This window comes from Eschrichtius robustus, chromosome X (assembly GCF_028021215.1).
Source record: "Eschrichtius robustus isolate mEscRob2 chromosome X, mEscRob2.pri, whole genome shotgun sequence".
In the NCBI taxonomy this organism is placed as follows: Eukaryota; Metazoa; Chordata; class Mammalia; order Artiodactyla; family Eschrichtiidae; genus Eschrichtius; species Eschrichtius robustus.
This window is the reverse complement of record NC_090845.1, coordinates 28,684,395-28,703,484: the sequence shown is the minus strand read 5'-3', so window position 1 is coordinate 28,703,484 and position 19,090 is coordinate 28,684,395. Positions and strand designations below refer to the sequence as shown.

The 19,090-nt window shown below is 42.3% G+C and overlaps 1 protein-coding gene across 5 annotated transcripts in view; it reads right to left on the bottom strand.

Annotated features, from left to right (window-relative positions):
• The window catches only part of GK (glycerol kinase), a 61,799-nt gene extending 46,627 nt beyond the window's left edge, over positions 1-15,172 (bottom strand). For all 5 annotated transcript variants that reach the window (XM_068533019.1, XM_068533022.1, XM_068533020.1 and 2 more), the window contains exons 1-3: positions 14,924-15,172; positions 7,329-7,402; positions 5,062-5,168 (exon numbers count right to left, since the gene is read on the bottom strand). In XM_068533019.1, coding sequence (XP_068389120.1) covers positions 5,062-5,168; positions 7,329-7,402; positions 14,924-15,001 — 259 coding nt within the window. In that variant the 5' untranslated portion in view covers positions 15,002-15,172. The remainder of the gene's footprint in view (positions 1-5,061; positions 5,169-7,328; positions 7,403-14,923) is intronic.
• Positions 15,173-19,090: the final 3,918 nt, after the last annotated feature.

Here is a 19,090-nt window from a genome sequence, read left to right as displayed (position 1 = left end):
TTATACTAACCTATATACAACTCAAGGGCTATAGTTACAGTAAGTTACTATAAGTAAAATACCATTCCATACCATCTTATTCAATTCGGCTTGATTTGGCTAAATTGGAGGTTCTCAGACCTGGTTGTACATTAGAATCAACTGCAGAGCTTTTAAAAAATACTGGTGCCCAGGCCCTGACCCAAATCTTCTGATTTAACTAACCTGGGGTAGCATCTGAGCATTGCTATTTTTTCTTAATACTCCCCAGGTGATTCTACTGTGCAGAGTTGCACACACTGGGCTAAAGGATGGAGCTTTTCCACAATTTAAGATTAGGACAGACCTTAAAGGCTACATAATCAACCCATCTTATGCTCAAATCTCTGGAATTGCCTGTTACGTGACCATTCAGACAGCACTTCTAGTGCAAGATACTCACTACCTCTCTCCAGGCAAACAAATCTCTACTTTACAGCTTTGCTATTTAATAAAGAATTCGTTTCCTCATCGCTTCCACCTATAGATCTTTGCTACATTCTTTGGAGATACAAAGAATAAGGTGAATCCTTCTTCCACATGTCAGTCTTTCACACTTGAAGCAGCTATTCTGTCCCTCCAGGCTTCTCTTCCCCTGTCTAGACTAAACAGCTCAATTTCCTTCCACTGCCCCACCTCCATAGGGCATGGTTTAAAGCCCCTTCACCACCTCTCCTAGGAACATGCAACTATCTGTCCAAATTACTCAAGCTGTACACCCAGAATAAGACATACTAGGAATGTTCTGACCAACAGAGAGCTGAAGGGGACCAGCAGCTCCCTTGTTCTAAATAATCTTTATCCAACGCAAATATACTTACTTTATTTAACACCTTTTCTAGAGGTATAAAGATGAATGAGATTCTACTACCAGGAAACCTAGAAGCATAGGGTAAAAGGAAGAGATTTGGGGGTGTTTTTTAAAAAATAGAAGGCCAAAAGGTCTGTAGGAATAAAGGAAGAGAAAGGAGAATGTGGGGGGAAAGGGGTCTGGAAATGAATGGGACACGGTCCTGATTCTTGTAGTGACAGGAGGGGATGGGATTAATACACAGGTGGAGGGAGGAGCCTCAGTAGGGCGGAAGGCTACTGCTTCCCTTGTGATGGAGGGAAGGGGGCAAGAGAGCCAGACATTAAGTACTGGGACAGGAAGTTGAGGAATTTAGACCCCAGAGCCTCAACTTTCTCTGTGAAGTAGGGCGCAAGGTTATCTGTTAAAACAGGGACTGTGAAGCTTGGGTGCTATTCAGTAGAGCTCAGGCTCTGAAGCCAGACTGCTGGGGTTCAAATTCCAACTCCTCTGCTTCCTAGCAGCATGATCCTGGGTCTCAGTTTTATCTTCTGTAAAATGGAGATGATAAAAGTTCCCATCTTACAGGGTTACAAAAAGGAAAACCTAAGTTAATGCATATTAAAACAGTGCCTGGGACATAGTACCCACTCCATAAATGTCACTTATTGCTGCCATTCATTGTCATCATTGTTACACAGAGACTGGAGTACCAGTTGCAAAGAATGGGACTGAGCTAAGTGGGACACATAAAGGAATTCCCCAGCAGCACTGTGGGCACAGCAGAGGCCAGAGACCTCGGCAGGACCTTGGCAATGGTTGTTAAGGTGGAGTATTGTGAACGTGATATGTGACAACTTTACAATGAGGGCTCACAATGAATTCATGGTCTACTAAACTCTCCTATTCTTCCCCACTGCATTAATTTCCCATTAACTAGCTGGCTGATTCCTTAGTTGCAATCCTGGAGTTTCTTTTTTTTTTTATAAATTTATTTATTTTATTTATTTATTTTTCACTGCGTTGGGTCTTCGCTGCTGCCCGCGGGCTTTCTCTAGTTGCGGCGAGCGGGGGCTACTCTTCATGGCGGTGCACGGACTTCTCATTGCGGTGGCTTCTCTTGTTGTGGAGCATGGGCTCTAGGCACGTGGGCTTCAGTAGTTGTGGCACGTGAGCTCAGTAGTTGTGGCTCGTGGGCTCTAGAGCGCAGGCTCAGTAGCTGTAGGCGCACGGGCCTAGTTGCTCCGCGGCATGTGGGATCTTCCCGGACCAGGGCTCGAACCCGTGTCCCCTGCATTGGCAGGCGGATTCTTAACCACTGCGCCACCAGGGACGTCCCAATCCCGGAGTTTCTATTCTATGTCCTTCACGCTACCTTTCTTTATTGGCTCATTCTAACTGGTATTCAGAACATTATCTAGAGCTATTTCGATCTGATTCATTAGTCACAGGTTTCACTCTAACCACTTCTTCTTTCCCCTCTATCTTAATTTGGTTCCTTCGTGCCAAGCAAAATTTTGGAGACACTGTTCATAGGGACCTGAAATCGGCAAATTTTGGCAGGACAACTAAAACCAATGAAACAGGAGTTTGCCAAAGAAATACAACCAGCTATGATGAACTCAATGATTACCAGGTAAGATGATAAATGAATCACTCTTTAGCTGGAAAAAACTCATTTCTTTGCCACTTTGGAACCAAAAACTCAAGTGGTTTTTGAGGTTATTATCAGTGTGGCTCAGGAAAGAGAGCACTGGACCAGGAGACAGGGCAGTTGTGCTTTCATGTTATACCACCACTAAATAGCTACACGACCTGCAAAGGGTCCCTGTTCTCTCATTTGCAGCTAGGTCTAAGTGATGGAAGATCCTTTACAGCATTAGGGTTCTGTGACCTAGAGCTCTATATAGGCAAGCAAAAGCTTGGCCCTTGACAGTGCCAATTCAATAAATTATCTGGGAAAAAAAATTTTTAACACAACTGGCCTGGTATGGAGGGGCTTGTGGAACGTTCTCTTCCTTGGCCATAGGCTGCTAGTTGTTGAGAAGGAAGTGCTGGGTCACTTTGGTTCAGGTATGGGTTTCACACTGGCCAGACACAGAGGAGCGTAGAGCAGAGAGCTGTGTGCTCAGTATTCTTACAGACAGTGCAAGTGGAAGACAAGTGACCTGGACTGGAGTTAATGTGTCATCTTCACGAACACCACAAAAACAAGAGAAAAAAGAATGCCACCTGAGTGGGTCCAGAGGGCCAACATGCCGCAGCCTACCTTACCTGAAAGGGAGGTAGAATGAGGTCAAAATCATGGCCAGGGGCTCTGGAATCTACATCCTGAACATGGCATTCCGCCACCTAGATTATTTACATCACTGGTAATGGATATTTCGACAACAGAGTATGCTACTGAATGCCTCTTACATGTTTACACTGTTTAGACCATGAAAGCTGTGAGGACAGTTCAAGGAAACTGACCAACAATCACTTTGACACAGGACTCATCTCAAACTTGGTGAATGCAACTCTAAAAGAAGTTTGAAGTACTTCACTTAGATGTAGGGATAAAATGAAGGTAGGATATTAAAAAATTGTTAACAAAATATCAAATCGTACATGGGTATTTCTTTTAAAAATCTGCAGTAACAGAAATATCACTGTTACAATTTTCCATTAATCTGTGATTGGATTAACATGTTTCCCCCATTGGACACTGGCACGACCCTATTTGTGCTCCACTGTTTCCCTAGCACACCTAGCACATCGTAGGCACTCTGAGTTTGCTGAATGACTGGTTTTGATTATACTTAGCCTTTTTTTAAGTGAGTCTTATTTATACAAAAAAGGGAAAGTCTGAAAAAAAAAATCAATGTTTCAACACAGGAGTGCTGGTAAATTTCAGAGCCAAGATGACGTGAGTTAAGGAACCACCACCACCACCACCAACTGATGGTTCCCCCTATCTACAGTCAAATTACCTAAGAAAGAAAAAAAAAGTAGCCCTTGAATGATGAACTTGAAAAATTTAAACTCTAAGGAGATGGCAATTACCACATTATGCTTCCACCCTTTACACTAGTAGCATATCAATTTTAGATGACTGGGTTATTTTTTTTCTCCCTTATGAATGATGCAAAGCCAAATTCAGGTAGATATTCTATTTAAACTACTAGGAATTAAAGGGAGATACTTGTAATAACCTAACACTCTCAGACAATTATTTAAGGGAGATTTCAAAAGTGAAGTGCTTTGATTTCTAACAACCTCCCCCCTCCCCAAGCTGTGCCTTATTCTAGTCTTTCCCTCCCCAGTAAAGGGCATCCCTGTCCATCCAGGAGCTCCAGCAAAAACCCCAAGCCTCATCTGTGACCCATCCCTTCCCCCACCCTACTACTCTCTCTGCTACCCTGACATCCAATCCATCAGCAAGTTCTGGCCCTTTCTCCCCACCTCCACTGCTACCACTGTCAATCAAGTCATCGTCCTCTCTCTCAGGACTTCCACGGCGGCCTCCACACTGGTCTCCTTGTGTCCATACTTATGCCTTTACTGTTCACTCTCCACACTGTTCCACACAGCAGGCAGGAAGTTGTTTTTAAACTGCAAGTCAGATCCTGTCACCCGCTATGGCCTTGCTTAAAGTCTTCTCATAGTTCCCTGTGATACTAAGAATAACATCCAAATTCCTAACTGTGGCGACAAGGCCCCATCCACTTCTCAGATTTCAGTTCCTTCTGAAACCCCTTACCCACCCACCCTCACCTGTCACCCTTCTTCCACTGTATTTTTGACATGCTGGCCTTCTTTCTGATCCAGGAATGGGCCAAAATTATTCCTACCTCAGGCCCTTTGCATGTGCTGCTTTCTTTTCCTGAAACATTTTCCCCCCCAGATATTTGCATGGCTGGCCCCTTTTGGCCTTTGACACCGCAGCAAAAGTGTCACCTACTCAGAGAGGACTTCTCTGGCCTTCCAATCTAAAGGAAGCCTCTCTATGCACACTGTAGCATATCACTGGGTTTTACTTTCTGTATGGAACTTTATCTGCATCTGAAATTAGCTGGTACTTATCTGCTCTTATTGTTGGTCTCACCCCCACCAAAATAAAAGCTTCATGAGAACAGGGACTTAATCTTCCTGTTTATTGTTGTATCCTCAGTTCTCAAAGAAATGCTTGCCACTGCATGGGCACTCAAGTATGTGCTGAATGAATGAATTTAATTGAGATAATCATATATAGAGTACAATAGTAAAAATACCTTTTATGTTGGAAATATCAATATTGAGCTGGCCAAGTTTCTCACACGTTTTCTCTATACACTCATAGACAGAATGCAGAATTTCCTTAGGGTCCTGCTCCACCCATCTTCAAACAAAAGAATGTATTTCGTTAGTCCACAAGAGAGCAAGACAGATATAATTTATTTCTCTAGAGATGTTCACTTATGAGGGAGTGGCTGCATAAATTGAAGAAAATCAGATAAGCAAAGCATACCCAATATTCTAAAGAAATGATTTAAAGAAGAGCCTATTTACTTTACATTTTTTATTATTCTTCATACAGTAATTAATCATTTGAAAGGAGGTAAGTAATACCAGGCCACAAATAGCAAATATTCTACCTATTTTTAAATTATTTTTCAAATCCAATAAGAAACTGGTTCCCCAATTCTTTATATTCTGTGGGTGTGATGAATTCTGGTGTACTATCTTTATGTTTCACTAGTCATTAGTCATTTTTAAACAGACTAGATATAGATATTATTCTTTTGATACATTGATTTCCTCATTTACTTACTTATATATTTGTGTATTTATTTATTTATGAAGTAAAACAAATTCTAAAAAGTCAAATAAGTATACTAATCTCTTTTGTCATTTTATTTCCTAAAATGTTTTGTTAGAATTTAGGGAAAAAATTTACATTCCTTCCAGTAACTATTTCATGTAGACAAGTGATTGGTCCCAGTTTTCAGACCCAATCCCAGTGCAATTGTGGTTAAGGTACAAGGACCTCAGAAGGAGGAATGGCTCATAATAAATGAAAAGGAAGAACACCTGGGAGAAACAAATGGCATACTTTTTCTACGCAAAAGTAGAAATGACACAAGTTAAAAGAATCCTATGCTAGAATCTGGAAGTAGCAAGGGAATTCCAAATGCCTTTCTTCTCTGCCTTCCTCAGGCCTGCCTGGCTTTCCTGAGCTTTGAGTTCTGTCTCTAAATTCTCTTTTTCCAAAACCCAATCTCCTTCCACATATTTCTAATTTTTGTCCCTCCAAGTCTAGCTGTTCTCTCTCTAAATTGCACTGGGATCAGGCCTGTGGACGGTCATTCTAATGCTGCTAACATATCAATAGCTTTTATTATTAAACAAAGGAATTCTCTAAAACCTAGGAGAAAATTTTTAATGGAAAATTTGGTAAGACACTGTTTTCCCTCTCTTTCTTAAATTGAAGTAAATTTTACGATGAAATGAACAGATTGAAAGCACACAATTTGTTGAGTTTTAACAAATGTATATACCAATCTAACTAACACCCCAGTCAAGATATAGAATATTTCCATTGCTCCAGAAAAGTTCTTTCATGCCTCTTTCAAGTCAATCCCACACTCCACAGGCAACCACTTTCTGGATTTCCATCATCCTAATTAGTTTAGCCTCTTCTTGAATTTCAGACAGAGCCACGCAGGATGTATTCTTTTGTGGCCAGCTTTTTTCACTCTCCAGGATATCAAAGAGATTCAACCATGTCATTGCATGTATCAGGTCACTTTTGAAAAACTGTCAAACAGTATTTCATTGCTATCGTACTACTGATGGCAGACATTTGAGGGGTTTCCAGTTTGGGCTAGTATGAACAAAGCTACAATAAACATTCATGTAGATAAGTCTTTCTATAGGCATATGCTTTCATTTCTCTTGAATAAATTCCTAAGAGTGGAATGTTGCAGAGGTATGACTAATTTTATAAGAAACTGCCACACAGTTTTTCAAAGTGGTTGTATTATAAATATCAAATTTTAAATAAAATACTGTATAATATATGTATATGTACTATATAATACATATATATAAGTAGTAATATCACAATTACTATATATGAACATTATTCCCCAAAAGGATGATTTTAGTATTAGATAAGATATATGAATGTTTTTTTAAAAACATATCTTTATTTAAGGAAAAAACCCTTACATGCAAATCAGCAAAGCAGCAGTTTGGCAATGATGGAGACACAGAACTAAATGATTTCAAAGTCAACGTGGAATTTCTGATATCTAATACTCCTTTGCTTTATTACTTTATTATCGCTTCCTTTTGTCACTGAATTCCTAAGCCATCAATCATCCACATGTTTTTGCTGAGCTACCAAGTTACTGCTTCTTTTTTTGACTAATACCTATCCCTCACGTCTTCTCAGGAGGGTGTTTGGTTAAGTTTACTTTACAAAAGCACAGGGCAGGCGGGGTGAGATGGACTAATAAACATGATGTACCTTTACATATGAAATTGGGAAACATACCCTTCTCTTGGAAACTCTTGTTTTATTTCCACTTGATGATGACTAAGTAGTTCGGCTGTTTTTGAATTGAAAACCTGAAAAATATATTGCAATATTAGGGTAAAAATGCAGGTAGAGAGCAGAGATGTTTAAAAGTTATTCAGCAACTGAAGTTCTTATTCACTGATAGAAAAATCATTTCAGATGAAATGCCTTACAAGATGTTCTACTTTCTCTTCAGATAGAATCATGTAAGTTATAATGTAGCTTCAGAAATAATAACTTCTCTTTAGATAAATGAAAATCTATTAAAGATAAAGCTAAAGAGGCAATTCCTCATTCTTTAAAACAAATGGTTCCAGGTGTAGGAAATTTAATACATCAACCAATTAATAGTATGGATTTCTTCTAGAGAACAGGAAAACCAAAAATAAAAGAGAGCTGGCCAAATGCTGATAGTGATAGTATAAGGTTCCATTCTGCATCCACCTTGGATGTGGAGACAGGAGTCATAGATGCCCAGGCAGGAAAGTATACTGTGTAAATTCCTTTGAAGGGAAGTGTAACAATGCGTCTAGCTCTTAGGAGAGGTAAGTAGAGCCGTATCAGCAGGGGGAGAAGAGTACCGTGGCATCAAGCTGAGTGCTCTCTGTGACATGCTTGTCATGAATTGCTGACCCTTGATGATAAAACATTAAAACCAATGAATGAAAGCTACCAAAGAAGAAGTGCAGTACAAGCCTCCACAAATTTAAAACCACTAAAACAACACTTCTTAAAAACTTAGCAACCTTTTTTTCAGATATATTTATTTCTCACCTGGGTGTACCTATATTTAAGTATCAAATTACTTAGTCTTTCAGAGTAAGGATTCATATTTTAATTAAAACTAACTTCCAAAATCACTATAATTGCAGCAGTAAAGTCACATTCAATTAAGAAAGTGTTTCCAGGCCTAGGTTTCCTGTGGGAGAAAATTACTTGCTGAATGCAGACTAACAAAGAAAGTAATAAGGGAAAACACACAGTGGGTGGGGTTGCTGCTCCCCTCCCTCCCCACCACACACATCATTTTTGGGGGAGGAAGTAATAAACATAATGAAAGCAAGAAGGCAAATTCTCAAGTCCTTTGAGGAGATAAAATATCTTGCAGGGCAAAGGTTAACTTGATACATCATAAATAAAAGGCACTTGGCTGACGCCCATGTAATAGCCCAGTAATTTACAACTTAGCATTGGGTAGGTCTCTAGGATGTCCATTCCAATTGTCCCATTTTATTTGCTGAAGCACCTCTAGGGCCTAGAATAGTGCCTGGCATAGGGTTTGATAATCAATAAATATTTGTTGAATATCTAAAAAACTGTGGTCTATCAGGTACTTATTAGAAAAAATTACTAAATAAAATGGGAAATGGGGACTTCCCTGGTGGTGCAGTGGTTAAGAATCCACCTGCCAATGCAGGAGACACGGGTTTGAGCCCTGGTCCGGGAAGATCCCACATGCCATGGAGCAACTAAGCCAGTGCGCCACAACTACTGAGCCTGCGCTCCAGAGCCCACGAGCCACAACTACTGAGGCCGCGTGCCACAATTACTGAAGCCCGCACACCTAGAGCCCGTGCTCTGCAACAAGAGAAGGCACCGCAATGAGAAGCCCATGCACCGCAACGAAGAGTAGCCCCCGCTCGCCGCAACTAGAGAAAGCCCGCGCAGCAATGAAGACCCAACAGAGCCAAAAATAAAATAAATAAAATAAATAAATTTTTTTAAAAAATCACCAGTTCTGTATTCATCTCTAAGCCCAAATCCTGTCTCAGTTCCAGATTTTGTTTTTGGTGGGGGAGGGCAATTAAAAACTGAAGAAACAACTTCACATAGGAAAGGAATTCATCACAGTGCAGGCGCATAGCATAAACCCAAAAGATGTTACCACTACTGCTGCTACTACTACTACTGCTACTTATTATTATTATTATTACTACTACTGCTACTATTACTACTTCTATTATAAGAGGAGAATTAGAATTAGAAGTCATTAGCTCTATATTTACCATTGTGCTTAAATCATGGTCAATTGCAGATTTGGAGGAGGGGGACAGTTAAAAAGCTGAAGAAACAAAGAAAATTACTTCTATAAAAATTGTTTTAAAAGGACTTTCTGAAACAACACATGCCTTCTGTCTCAGCAGAAGGGGAGTAGTGGAGAGACGAAGACGAAATGCAGTCCTTACTAAGTAACTGTCTTTCACGCTTGCCTCACTCACCCTATGACTAACTCAGCCATCCCATCATAAACATGCATTCACTTCCCTCCCCATGTGGTTTCCCCATTAGCCTGCTCATGCCATACTCAACTTTACTGTGTGATAAGTAAGACATTCTTCAGGAATATAAACTCCGTCTCTAAAACACTATGTAAATTTGCAGGACCTAAAATAAAAATACTAGCTACAAACATGTTACATTGCAAACTTGACCACAGAAGGCATAATGGCATCTTCCAACAAGCCACAGAAGTAAACACAGCAAATGGCATTATATTTTTCCTAAAAAAGGAAATTATATTAAATAGCATATTCATACATCTAACATAGCTATAGTTGCCAAATTCAACTTTTTCCAAGACCCCGCAAGTTCTCCCTTTCTAGTCTTTCAGTCCAAGAGTTGTAGTCAACACATCAAGCCCTGGAGGCCTCTCTCTGCTGATGTCTATTCATGTAATGAGCACCGACCAGACGCCAGATGCTGTATTAGGCTTTGGAGAGGGGAAAAAAAGACACCATTATGACCCTCAAGGAACTCAAAACTGAAGGCTCTGAACATTTACGCTTATGAGACAAGAGGACAAGAGAGTGTGGCAGCTCTCTGATGAGAACATGTTCTTGCCATGTCTGTAATGTGATGGGCAAGAAAACTAACCAACTTAGTGGGGGCGGGGAACACAAAAGAATCACAGTTACATTTATTATAAGAGGGGCCTCATTTGAGCTATGAGCCAAATTAGTTTTACCAAATTTACTGTTCATTAGTTCCTGGCCCTTAATGGGTGCCTAATACTTATGTGCTGGATACATAAATGAAAGAAAGAAAGCGGAAATCTATCCCTTAACCTTGAGATCTCTAAGTATGATGAGACAACCGGGGTCAAGGCAATGTTTCCTGCCAAAATAAGCACGGAGCTACAATTCAAGTCATTCTTCATAGATGCTGGCTATTGGAACAAAATGGTTACGCAACCATTAGCCATGGTGACTACACCTAAGCCCTGCCCAGGCCCCGCTTAATCTGAGTCACAAGATGATCCAAACCAGCAGTACTTTTTCAAAGGCAACAATTTTTTACATATTGTGAAACCTGTGTCTAAGTACGTTTTTCTTGGTGAAGATTCATCTGTGACCATAATCAGAACTGGTAAATGGCCTTCCCCAGCCTCCCATCTTCCCTTCACAGTGCAGTCAGCCCTCCATATCCACGGTTCCATTTCTGTAGATTCGACCAGCCGCAGATCAAAAATATTTTTTAAAAAATTCCAGAAAGTTCCAAAAAGCCAAACTTGAATTTGCCCTGGGCCTAGCAACTATTTACATAGCATCTACGTTGTATTTACAACTACTTACATAGTATTTACATTGTGTTAGGTTTAAATAATCTAGAGATGATTTGAAGTATATGGAAGGATGTGCATAGGTTTTATGCAAATAATGCACCATTTTATTATATAAGGGACATGAGCATCCTAGGATTTTAGTATCCAGGGGGGTCCTGGAACCAGTCTCCTAGATACCGAGGTTTGACTGTACTCAGGTAGCTCGGGAGCCTAAGGCGGGAGGTGTTAGGAGGATAGTCTTCTGACTGTGACAGACCTGGACTTGAATCCCAGTTCCACGTTACTCTGTAACCTTGGGCACACTCTTCAGCACGGTCTAATCATCTGGGTAAAGGAGCTTAATAATACTACCTACATCATATTTATTATGAGGATTAAATGAGATAACGCTGGAAAAGTCCTCAATGCAGTGCCTGACACATTTCAAGTCACAACACATTCTAAGCCTTTGTTTTTTGGGGTTTTTTTAACAGTCAACTTAATGGGGAAAAAATAAAGTTACCAAATTAAAGAAGGAAGGTGACTGTTCAAGCTGAAGCTTTTGTCTTATGAAGAAATGGCTCCTCCTTTAAACCTGTTACACTAATTCTCTTTCCAAGAAGTTCCTACTCTGCAATCTGGGTAAACACATGCCAAGCCCAGTTCACTTTCCTATCAGACAAGTTGGAAATTTTCCTTTGGTACAAAACACATGCATAGGGTCCCAAGATTTAAGTCTTTGACAACTAGAGGAAGAAACGAACATGTTCTAAAATTGCAGGTCCAAACGTAAAATAGATAGCTACTGGGAAGCAGCCGCATAGCACAAGGAGATCAGCTCGGTGCTTTGTGATCACCTAGAGGGGTGGGATAGGGAGGGTGGGAGGGAGGGAGATGCAAGAGGGAAGAGATATGGGAACATATGTATATGTATAACTGATTCACTTTGTTATAAAGCAGAAACTAACACACCATTTAAAAAAAAAAAGAAAAAAAAAAGAAATTAAGTAATCAAACATACCTAAATCAGAGAGTTTTAACATTTTTTGACAAGATAAAAAAGAAAACCAGATTTAAAATTCAGTTGACCTATAAAAATCTATTCAACAAATATGTATAAAGTGCTCCCTGTAGATACAACAGGTGTTCATTTGTCATGTTGACCAAGATATTTTAAGGAATACAAAGATGAACAAGTCTTAAAAAGGAGGTTCCTGCTTTCAAGTACAGCAGATATACAATAACACGAAGTAGGTGCTAAGAGCTATTAACAGATAAAAAAGAATGCTATAGGAAGGGGGGGAAATTCTGACTAAGGGTTTGAGGAAGACTTCTACCAAGAGATGGCAGTTGAGTACAATTTGGAGGTAGAGTACAATTTGGAGGTAAAATTTGGAGTAAAATTTGGAGGTAGAGCACAATTTCAAGAAGCAGATATGGGAAATTTTCACAGGGAGGAGGCATTTCCCTTGGATGAAAGAACATGAATAAAGAAATCTTGTGTCCCTTATGGGAGAAAGCCAATATAGCTGGCATAGAAAAAGGGAAAAGAAAGCTTAGCAAGGTTATTGGTCTTGTGAATGTTGAATGAGATATGACAATTTAATGAATAATGGTCAGGAAATTATTTTAATACCTTTCACTCTATAAGCTTCCTTATGACAGTTCTTATCTGCTGTATTCTTTCCTGAGAAGGTAAGCAAATATTTTTGAGTCATAATTACAACGTGGAACAATATGACTAGAACAACTCCTTGGGAATCACCTTGTGACTGAAGCACTTATTCAGCAAATCTATTATCTGTATTTTGTAGGGAGTGCTTTAGCAAACCTCTTTCCTTATAACCAAGGGAAAAAAAAAAAACCCTTTCTAAACCATTCCCAAGTTTTTCTCTACTTCACACAGGATCCCTTCACACATGTAGCCTTTTATCTACCTCTGAAGCTTTCTTGCATAGTTGTTTCTCAAGCAGCAGGAAACTTTATTGATCAACTTTTAAACATCATTCTATAAGCAGGATGGCAACCTTCTGAATGTGTACCTTAGCTTACTCACTGAGATCAAGCCACAGTAAACAGCACCCAACTTTTTTAAAGGCTCATGACACTGAACAACTGATTGTGATGATACGAAGTTTTCATTCCTTCCCCACCAATGCAGAAAGATGCCTCTTGGGCAACAAAATCTGAGGGACCAGGAACAACCTGCAGTAGATAAAGAAGATTGCTGGGCTATAGGGACAGCAACAGTGAAAAGTCAAAAGGAAGAAAGGCACAGTCAGGCTGGCAACTAAAAAGGCAGCCTACAGAGTTATGAAATATTTTACCCACTTTCATAGAGGGCAAAGGCTGCATAAACTTGAGAACAACTGCCATGTTTGGTTTGGCCCCTCCAATCCATTAGGAACTAGCTGCCAACATTTAAGAACAGGAAGATTTCACTGAAAACTCTAGACTACCAGCTTTTCTTAAAGAATTTGAAGATCTGGCAGCACGGGGCTAGTGTTCCTGCCTGGCAGCTATAGGTTTCCCCTTAGCCTGAGTCTGCTCTCCAGTCTGCCCTCCTCCCTCTACCTGCCTGGCCCCTGCAGGCATTTGTGTGGGCAATTCTTGAATACGGCTTCAAAACTCAACCCACAGTTAGCGCACTGTCTTAATGGTCTTTCTTAATTTGGGAAGATGGCAGTGATGATTGTGTATTTTATTAATCAAATCCAGTTAGGCTAAGTTTCTTACTTATGATTCAGGATTACTTTATAGACACTTATATGAAAATAAGACATAGTGAAACCTGCCCTGGGTGATCAGAAGGTAAACAATGTAAGAGACGGTAGAATTATGTCCTGGCAGCTCAAACCAGGGTAAGTCATTAAATAAGAACCAAGCTAAAACTGGACTGAAGGCTTTTGACTTTAGACAAGAGAGATGAGTATCAACATGAAGGTACAAATGCAGGTTTTGGTCAAGTGGTCAACTAAACAGAGCTCTGAAAAATATACATATACTGTATGTACAATGTATACATACAGTATATATACATAGTAAATAATGCATGAAAACATGATTTGAGACAAAGAAGTGAAGAGGGAGCTAAGTAGTCATTAAATATTTACATCAACTTGCCAGATTAGTCAAATGTCCACTGAAAGCATGGGCTCTTAAACAACAATAGTTTTTTAAAATTACTTTTAAATTATCTTACTGAAGTCAGTGCTAGATCACTTTAAGAGCAAGTTTCCTAATTGCCCAAAACAAATTAATCAGCAGAAAGTCACTTAAATAGCACTCCATTATGGCAAAACTCTGCTGTCAGACATGGTAAATAAAAAGAGAAATAGAATTTCCCTGTCGCTTTATGCTGTGAAGCGCAGAGAGGACAGTCATCTTTGCAATGGGCAAAGTATCAGAACTGAAATTTACGAATCTTCGAAATTAAATAAAGATTCTGGTAAAAGCAGTGTAGTGTGACTTTTTCCTAATGTGCTCTGCCACTCGCCGCCCCGCCCCCCGCCTTAGCATTCTACCTTCTGCAATGTCTGTGGGAGAGAATGACAAGGCATCATCACGCTAATACTATATTCGTTCCACCACTCCAAAGGACGCTGTTAGGCTACCACAGCCGTGACACAGCTTCCCCCATCCAAGGACGTCCTGCCCCCGGCAGGCCAAATGCTTCTGGGGAAGACTGCAGCAGCGGTCAATGTGGCCACCTGTCCCTGGCTGCAGGCGGGCTGCTCTGCACGGACGCTCGACGAGTCCTAGCTCCCTTCGGGGGAGGAGTCCCCCCATTAGAAGGCGGCCTGGTTCCTCCTTCAAGGCCAGGGCTGCTCAGCTCAGCCGCGGGGGTCTCGAGAGGCCGCGTTCCCCCAGGCCCGGGCGGGGCAGCTCCAGCGTGGCAAGTCCCGCTCCGGGGCTCTTGGCCTCCTTCTCTTGCCTGGCGGCCGGGGCCCCTGGGGACGCGACACCCAGCCCCGGCGTTCCAAGGCTCCCGCCCCGGTTCATCACCTCCTCAGGGGCACCCCGGGCTCACCAAAAAGCGCGTCGAGCTGGTGCCCTGGTCCACTGCTCCCACCAATGGCCCCAAAACTGCTTTCTTCGAGGCTGCCATGAAACCAGCTTGGGGTCGGCGGGCGGTCGCGGCCCGTTTCCCTGGTGACGGCGGCGGGTGGGGAAGGGGCGGGCTGCGAGTCGGGCGGTCCGGGTGGCCGGCAGCAGTAGATGGCTCGGACCGCGCTCGGGCGGCCCCTTTACCGGCGCGGAGCCTTCTCACCCCGCCCCTCCAGCCCAGGTCCCGCCCCCACCAGCATTCCCCACGACTCCGGGGGCGGGGCGGAGGGGGGGGGCGCTGTCTGCCTGGCCGACCAATTACCGAAAGCGGAAAGAGAAGGAACATTCAGACAATCTGAGGTAGCCAGACGTCACGGGGGCGGGGCCTGGGCGCGGCGGAGGCGGTGGCCCGCGCGGCAGGTCACGTGGGCCCGGCGACCAGGCGGCCAAGCCGGCCAGGCCGGCCTGCCGCAGGTCCGGGGCTGAGGCAGGTGGTGCCCACGGTCAGGGAGCGTCTCTGGCCCGCGGAAAGGGCACAACCCTACCAGCGCCCTGGGGCTTCCGCTCGCGGATGGGTCCCAAAGTGCAGAACTGCTTGTTCCTCTGGTGGGCTGTGCAGAGCAAGACGTGAGTCACTCTTTGGACCGACCCTACCGGGCCTTCCCGCGCTTCCCACGCCCCGCCCACTTCCTGGTTCCTCGTCCAAGAAAAGAATAATCCCCTCTACTGGGACTGACCCTATGTAGTGTCACCTTCAGGAGCAGCGCGAATCCTTCGCCTTTGGAGGCTTTTCAGGGATAATGAACGAGGAAGTTCTTTCGGATTAGCGTTTAAGGGAAGCGTTCAAAATCAACCTTCTGGGGCTTCCCTGGTGGCGCAGTGGTTGAGAATCCCCTGCCAATGCAGGGGACACGGGTTCGAGCCCTGGTCTGGGAGGATCCCACATGCCGCGGAGCAACTAGGCCCGTGAGCCACAATTACTGAGCCTGCGCGTCTGGAGCCTGTGCTCTGCAACAAGAGAGGCCGCGATAGAGAGGCCTGCGCACCGCGATGAAGAGTGGCCCCCACTTGCCGCAACTAGAGAAAGCCCTCGCACAGAAACGAAGACCCAACACAGCCATAAATAAATAAATAAATAAATAAATAAATAAAATTTTAAAAAAAATCAACCTTCTGGGGTCATCAGTAGACTATCCGGAAAGAAGTCGCCGGGTTCCTCCCTGTCCTGATGCGCCCTTGCTCCTCGCTTGACCTCAGTCTGATGTCCCCTCCCTCACACGCCCTTTTCCTCTCCCTCCGGTAAATGATGTGGACAGCAAAAGGAGAAAAGAGTCCTGCTTATTTGACCTTGAATTTACCTTGCTGGATTCTCTTAGATCCTATGTTCCAGGAGTTTTCAAACTCTGGACCGAGACCCAGTGTGAGAAATAGCTTACAAAACAACCCCGGGCCTGTGTGCTGGTGTGTGTGTGGTGGTGGTGGGAGGTGTGCGTGCGCGCGCGGGCGCGCATTTATTTATAATTTATGTAGTTACATATATATAAATACATTTTATACATTTTTACATATATTTTAAATGTTTCCAAAACAATATTTATCCTTCAATGCTATGCATTCTGTATCTTTTTTATTCTATTGCATATCATTTTTTAAAAAATGCTGGTTGAAAAATCACTAAATTGATTTTCTAAACCAGCATGCTCAGTCAATTTCAAAAGCATTGTACTATTCCCACTCTCGCATTTTTTTCCACCCCATTTCCCCAATCTCTCACGGTTCTGGAACATCATTTCTATTTTTCCCCCCTCTCGCCTTCCTCTACACCACCTCACTTACTCATCTCTGTGTTTATAGTTTTACAACTCTTGCTCTGGAAGCAAATTTTCCTATACTCTGTCTAGAAATCGAATTCTAGTGTTCCAGATGAGGCCTACTTGTAGAGATGCTGGACTTGGTAACTACTGATAAACTGGCTTGCTTTAGGATAGGAGTGCAGATGAATCAGTATTTCTGAATTTCCTGGAAGAGGAAGAGACACAGACAGGCATACAGGCACATGTAAAGGCACTAGGCTAACTTGCCCCTAAACACCCTGAAAAACTTAATTGACTGAAATAGATAAGGATTTCCTTGACACTAACAGGCAGTAAAAAGAAAGCCACCAGGCTTCCCTGGTGGCGCAGTGGTTAAGAATCTGCCTGCCAATGCAGGGGACACGGGTTCGAGCCCTGGTCCGGGAAGATCCCACATGCTGCGGAGCAACAAAGCCCGTGCACCACAACTACTGAGCCTGCACTCTACAGCCCGCGAGCCACCACTACTGAGCCCGCGTACCACAACTACTGAAGCCCGTGCGCCTAGAGCCTGTGCTCCACAACAAGAGAAGCCACTGCAATAAGAAGCCCATGCGCCGCAACTAGAGAAAGCCCGCGCGCAGCAACAAAGACCCAATGCAGCCAAAAATTTAAAAAATAAATAAAATAAATAAATTTATTTTTTAAAAAGTTAAAAAAAAAAGCCACCAAACCTACCACTTTGATCCATTAAAAGAAAAAAAAAATCCCTGACCATGTTTGAACTTTCACACACTTTTGACTCTCAGATTCTAACAGGACAGCAAACTATTTGTTCAGCAGCATCATGTGATCAGAATTCAGACATTTCAGAAAAAGTGGGGCTAGACGTACACGAGAGATTCTGAAACTTATTGATCCTGTGGTTCCCACAACAGTCTGTGTTCCACATCCTTATTCCTTTCACCAAAACAGAACTTAGGCCACTGTGGAAATGTGACTTACGCACGTCTCATCCCAGATGGAATCTGAACTATGATCCCTTCTTGTCTTAACATAGGCATTCAGAACATCTGCCCAATGTTCCAGAAACTCAAGATACTTATCGGACCCCTACCCTAAAATAACTCACGATTCCTTAAAGACAAATATTTCCTTTCTTGTGTTGGGTCAACTGTAATTCTTGAACAACCTTATGGCTTTTGACTATATAAACCCCTGACTCTTTCTCTTCCCCAGAACAGAACCTGAATCTGTGTCTCCAGAATTGCAATTCCTAAGACTTCCACAAAGCTCTTTGTTTTGCAGCCTTGATACTGATTATTGATACCAAGGGAAGGGTCTTAAATGGCAGAATCCAGCTCAGCCTTATCTCAACTCCACACCCTAAATATTTACTCCGACTGTCATAAACCTATTTGCTTTTATCCTTTTGGAATCTCCCCGTTTGCCTGCCCTCTCTCATCTCTTTAAACCCCAGCTACACTCTGTAAACTTAAATCTATATAAATGTAAAAGTCAACCAATATATCTTCTGATTCCATTTTTCATACTATGATTGAGAAAAAGTAAGAAATAACTGTTGATGACAAATTAATCAAGGGACTTCCCTGGCAGTCCAGTGGTTAAGACTCCGGGCTTCCACTGCAGGGGGCACTGGTTCAATCCCTCATCAGGGAACTAAGATCCCATGTGCTGTGTGGCATGGCCAAAAACAAAACAAAAAAATAATCAATAATCAATCTAAGAAAGAAATGGAAAATTTTATTCGAGCCAACCTGAGGATTATAACCCAGGAGAGAGTTTTTTAGAAAGCTCTGAGGACTGTTAGAAGACACAGCACAGTTATGTTTTTGAGACAAAGGGTGATATGTCCAATGACATATTGACAGTTTGCACAATGCAGATCTACACGTAGAAAGCTAGTAGTGGGTCACTCTGTCTCTTTACAAAATTAAGAAGGAATGTTATCTCCTAAGGAGGTCTGGTTAATGCAGATGCACAATACACACTAAAGAGGAGGGAGGAAGCCCAAACAGGCAGAGAATAATTTTATGTTTAAATTTTTCTTGTCTTGCCATAAAATATGAATTTAATTTCATCATAACAATGGTCCATGTGAAGCCCAGAGTGCATAAGTGACTCGTCTGAGTCCTTCTGTGGTAGAACCAAGACTAGAATTTCCATCTCCTTGACACAAGCCTAGTGCCCTTTGATAGCAACCTGAGGAAACCTAGGAAGAGAAATGGATAAAAAGGAAGAAGGTAGGATGGTCCGCCTTGATCTCCCCAACGCCCATTGAGATTTGAAGGCAAAGCGGTAGAAGAAACACTGGATTGGAAAACTAAGCACCTTGG